This window comes from Anthonomus grandis, chromosome 10 (assembly GCF_022605725.1).
Source record: "Anthonomus grandis grandis chromosome 10, icAntGran1.3, whole genome shotgun sequence".
In the NCBI taxonomy this organism is placed as follows: domain Eukaryota; kingdom Metazoa; phylum Arthropoda; class Insecta; order Coleoptera; family Curculionidae; genus Anthonomus; species Anthonomus grandis.
This window is the reverse complement of record NC_065555.1, coordinates 20869863-20875862: the sequence shown is the minus strand read 5'-3', so window position 1 is coordinate 20875862 and position 6000 is coordinate 20869863. Positions and strand designations below refer to the sequence as shown.

Below are 6000 nucleotides of genomic sequence, written 5' to 3'. Positions count from 1 at the left end.
AATGCAAATAAATACTTTAAGAGAATATTAAATAAAAGATGAAATATTAAACAAAAAATAATAAATATAAAACCATACATATAGACAGACATATACTCGACAAATATATTACTAGTTAATTTATGGCATAGAAACAAAAAGAATGAAACTCTTGTTAATTTTTAAAAAACAAATATAAATTATAAAAATTAAGCTTAAGCTTAATACGCTGATTAAATAAACCACGCATAAATATATTATTATATAAACTAAATGATTTTATAGTACAATACATTTTTGCCTTAACATATTATTTTATAAGATTGTTAATTAAACTGCTTAATTTCAATTCAGTTATGGTTTATCAAATCCTAATAAAAACATAATGGTTGCGAAAAAGTATTAATATTTCGAAATATAAAATATCTTAATGTATACGTTAAGATGCATACTCTAGAAGCTGCTTTATATTATGCGTTATGCAGTATATAAACATTTTTGATAAATCTCATTATGTTATTGTCAAAAAAGCTAGGAGCTAGTTTAAAATAATTTGAAGAAATCAAAAAAGATCACTACAAGGAAAAGTCTTAAGCTTTGTAATTTAATACTACTATTACTACTCTTGATGTCCACGCTGTCTACATGATTGCTACGCTCAGGAGGTTGAATATTTTTTCGACCATTGGGTTCTATTGTAGAGAACCTATGTTTATCTAAAGAATTACTTGAAATATCGTCATATTGATCTGCTCTTTCTGCTGAACCCACTTGATCATTGTAGTCCTCTTCATCTAGAGAAACTGTATAGGACGATCTTGTCGGCCCAGGAATTTCTAAAAAAAAATAAACTTTAGCATTCATTTTATTAGTCAACTAAGTCAACTAAAGAATTTTAGTTAATTTTGGCATCACAAAAATTGCGCAAACACATATTGAATTCAACTTTATATATTTTACTTGCTAAAAATATAATTGTATTAAAAATTAAATTATTAACTATAGAAGAATACAGACATAATTTACATTTTATTTAGTTTTTTTGTATTTTTTCTCTGTAAGTAAATAAAACACTATAAACAAAATCTGAAGGAAAGATATTTTAATAAGCCCTCTTTAAGTAATGTTATCTCTCTATAAAAGATATACCCATTTAAACATAGAACACATTAGGTTTTGGAACTTTGGAATTATTCAATTGTAATAAATTTGTTTAAAATATTTTTTTGCTGTGACCGCGCTCTAACCTTTTTCCCGCTGCTAGTAAAGCTATACAAAGCTTCGCTTCCAGAAGAGAAATTGTAAAAATTGTAATTACTTATATTCTTGTTCTATACATTTTTCTGCATAGTTTATCCAGAAAATCAAATTCAGAATTCTGTCAAAAACGACAAGAAAAAAAAATCCAATTGCCGAATTAATTGTATTAAGATGCCGTTAGTATTTTTGCAATCAAACGAGTTTTCATATTTAGTTATTTTATATTATATCTTATTCTTTAGTCTTCAACGAGTCAGTTTAACTTTTTTTATGTAGTGCTGATTTCCTGGGAGTGAAATTAGATATTAAGTAAAACACATTATGGTTTTACACACTTTTTTTTTAAATAATTATACATATAATATGATGGAATATGTTATACAAAATAGGCTACTTTTTGTAAAGAGGCATTTATGTAAATTTCTTCATAGAAAATTGTAAGTAATGTAAACGTCGATCAAAAAACTTCAAATTTGTATAATGTTGTAAAATTTAAAATATAACTAAAGAATATATTTCTTTTAAATCATATAATCAATAATATAATTTTAAAATACACCTTCAACTAAAGTTTTGATAGTTTAATTTACTACTGTTTTTACGGTACAAATAAATGAAAATTAAATATCGTAAAATCCTTGATATATTATCATAAAGGCTTGTTTCAGATTTTTGTTTATTCTTAAATACTAATCAATTCAGATCAATAAAATAAACTAAATCACTAAAAATCACTCTTTTAAACTCTCTTTCTATCCTGGGAGTATTAAAAATCTCTAAAGTAAAAACTTTTTTAAGGGTAAAAAAGAAAGTGCAATAATTACGTTTTCCCAAATAAGTCAAATTATGATCCCAACAGAATTCAATAATAGAAAACATACCGGCTGGCCCATAGGGGTCTTCGGTGTGAAAATATCCTAAATCACAAGTTAAAAAAATCGATTGCGCTTCTTCTACTTTCCCCTTATCCCAATTGAACGTAGAGATCGCCAAATGGCAGAAATCTGGCATCATATACCCGGCCGCCTCATGTGCTACGTTTATTTCCGCAATATTATGATTTGTTTTATATACTACAGCCTTTTGCCAGTAACAGGAAAAATTGAAGATCCGACTCAAGTGCCTTTCTGTCCTGCGCTTTTAAATGATTTTCACCTGTAAATCCCGTCTATATATAACACAGAGCACTATCATATCTATTTAACACGACCTCAAGGAATTTAATTGAGGATTTAGATCAAAATCCTTATATTCTATCCATTAGAAAAATTAGTTTTTTTTATTTAAGATATAGTTGTTAACCTACTATTTAAAAATAGATGTTAGATAAATTATTATACCTAAATTTTATTATTTTGTTACCAAATCCTTTAATTTTATATTAAAAAAAACAGGTATAAATGATAAGATTAAAAATTTTCGGTAAAAAGTGTTTTTGTTGATTTTGTTTTTTACACAGATTTTGTTTTATATCAAACACTTTTAAAATTGTTCAAAAATGATTCTGGGTTATTCTATAGTAATAAGCAAATTATTAATTTTTATTATTTATTCATTATTTGAGTGTGAATTAGTTTTCAGTAAAATTTATGTTTCAGGATTTTGTAAATCTATTTTTATTAAAATATTAAGAAAATAAAGACATTGCACTTTTCAGAGATTTATGCTCTTAGTTGCTTATATTGCAACACTTATTTTTCTATTTGCATTAAATTTATTTTGCTAAAACAAAGCTGCCTTTATTTCATTATTTAATATTAAAGTGAAAGGAATTCTATCATATATATCAATAAGAAATTATTTATGCGCTAGATGCTAGTCGAACTAACAGAAGGGATCGCTATTTTATATCGCTAGGTATATTTATTGATTGCATAATTTTAAGTTTTTGATTATTTGTGATTTTTAAAAATATTCTATCCATATGGATATCCACCATAAGGATAGAATAGTTTGGACACTAATAAAAATTACTTGCCTAAGACGTGTACCGACAGTAGAGAAATTGTTTTTAAATAGATTGCGCCAAGATACATGAGCCAAAATATATGGATATATGGTCATATATAATTATAATTAATTATTAATAAAAGGAAAATAAATATTTTTATCGAAATACAACTTCGAACCTTTTTCAAGTTTTACAAAAGAAAATTTGCGAAACTTTTTACAAAAACAAGATTACATTTTCTTACATCCGCCACTAGATACACCAAAATTGGCAAAGAAAAGGAAACTGTTCATATACGAAGCTGATCCCTCAAGGTAGCCATCCAATCTGACCATAAACAGGTCATAAAAAGGCGGTAAACCGACAAAGAGCGTATTTGCAATGCGACCCGAATCCCTTGAATAAAACAAGATATATCCCCCTTTTCTATGGATAACGTTTCGTTTTGCCTGTAATGGTTCCCGAGATGATCGCACTTTTAAATTGTTTATTTATTGATCATAAGTAAAGATAACACAAAGTAAAACAATTTTATATTACCTTTATGCAGTATCCTTATTGACTATAAATAATTTAAATATTTAAACAATTATAACAAAATAAATATAGGTTCATGAGGATTCATGTCAGCTATTCACCTGATTGCGTAGCGTTTTGTGTCTACTATGCAAATTAGTGTCGAAACTGTTTTTGTTACTTTTAAGCGATTATTTTTAATATAGATTAATTTAGTCCTTAAAGAAAAAAACTCTTTTATTAAATGTTTCCCAAAGAGACTATTAATAATACAACTAAGTTATCACATGGCGACCCTGCCTTAAGAATTATAACAATGGCGTCTAATAAAAGTAAATCTAAAAATGAGGATTACTCAAAGTAAGGAAGAGATAATAATTGCCCAAGTGAGAAATAGTGCTAGTCAAACGAATGATGAATGAAACCAGCCAGTGTTGGCTCAAGCCAAGATGCCCTGACTTGTCAAAGGAATAAATGTAACTAATGAATGTAGCTGAAATTATATAGTTATTAGAGCTAAGAGTAATAAATAAAGACTTGAAGAACGAGAAAAAAGCATAGAAAGAAGAAAGAATATCAAGGTACTAAAATGTAAATTAGTTAAACTAGATAAACTTAAATCAGAATTTAGTCAACATAGGGAAAAATATAAAAGGGAACCTCATGAACCCAACTTATTAGAGAAGATAAAATTGTGTGTAATTGAAGTTAAAAGATATCTTAGTGCAATTTATAATATTTTAAACAAAAATTAGATAGTGCAAAATTAAAACCTCAAAATCATGAAGTAGATTTTAATCTCAATTCGCTAGGTTCAGAAGCAACAAGGAATCCAATTCCAATAAAATTTTTTGAAAAATCCGATTTAAACACTGCTGAAAAATTACTTTTAATTATGAATAGTTATGCAATAATATACACTATAGAACTATACGATTCGCTACTAGATAGTGATAATAAAAATTATAAACAAATTATTTTAAACAAAAGATTAGGTAGTGCAAAATTAAAACCTCAGAATCGTAAAGTAGAAATAGAAAAATAAAGTTTTAGAAGTAGAAATAGAAATTTCAGAAAAATTCGATTGAAACACTGCTGCAGGAGTAATTCTAATTATGAATAGTTCTGCGTTACTTATTATATTGGGTATTACGTCACTTATAGCAAAAATCAATTTAGAAATTTTTATCTCACACGCTCAACAATTGAAAAGAAGAATAAAATAGACTTATTTACGTATTTAAAAGAAATATGAACTTAAATCTGTAACGATACCGTTTGATATACTTAATTTAATTTAAGTTCAATAAGTTTTAAATAAATTTAATTTATTTTTAAATTTAAATTAACTCCACATAATAGTAAATCACCACATTTTTGTGGTTTACCAAAAATACATAAAATAAATGTTCCTTTAAGACCTATAGTAAGTAGCATAAATTCACCTACTCATCCTCTTGCAAAATATCTTTTAAATATCTTAACTCCATACACTAATAATTCTGATTCTTACATTAAAAATTCTCAACACTTTTTAGAAAAACTTTCTACAATTTCTTTTAACCCTCATGATCTATTGGTAAGTTTTGATGTTGTAAGTCTTTTTACTAATGTTCCTGTTGACAAAACTTTAAATATTGTTAAAAATAAATTAGAGAATGATAATAATTTGGCAGAACATACAACACTAAGCGTTAATACAATTTTAGAACTTTTAACCTATTGTGTAAAAACTACTTATTTTCAATACAATAATGAATTTTATCAACAAAACTTTGGTATGGCTATGGGTTCTCCTCTTTCACCAATTTTAAGTAATATATTTATGGAAAATTTTGAATCTGAAATTATTAATACATTTGATAAAAAACCTAAAATATGGTGGCGATATATTGATGATATTTTGTCAATATATCACCATAACGAAATAGATCTTATAAATTTTTTAAATTACATTAACTCAAAAGAATCTACTATAAAATTTACTCTTGAAAAGGAGGCTGATGATCAGCTTCCTTTTCTTGATATTTTAATTAAAAAGGATTTACAAAATTTTGAAACTAGAATTTACCGTAAACCAACTCATACCAATAGATATCTTAATTTTAATTCCAATCATCCAATAATGGTAAAAAAAGGAGTGGTAAAAAGTTTATATGATCGTGCACACATTATTTGTAATAATCAATATTTAACAACTGAAAAAGATTTTATTAAAATTATCCTAATTCAAAATAATTATCCCAAAGAATTTTTAGAAAATTGCTTTAAAGAGTTTGATAATCCACGTATAA

The 6000-nt window shown here is 26.0% G+C and overlaps 1 protein-coding gene across 1 annotated transcript in view; it reads right to left on the bottom strand.

Moving 5' to 3' along the window:
• Window positions 1-202: 202 nt before the first annotated feature.
• The window catches only part of LOC126741436 (lachesin-like), a 270892-nt gene continuing 265094 nt past the window's right edge, over window positions 203-6000 (bottom strand). The window contains exon 7 of the mRNA XM_050447841.1: window positions 203-815. Within this exon, the coding sequence (XP_050303798.1) occupies window positions 523-815 (293 nt within the window). The 3' untranslated portion in view covers window positions 203-522. The remainder of the gene's footprint in view (window positions 816-6000) is intronic.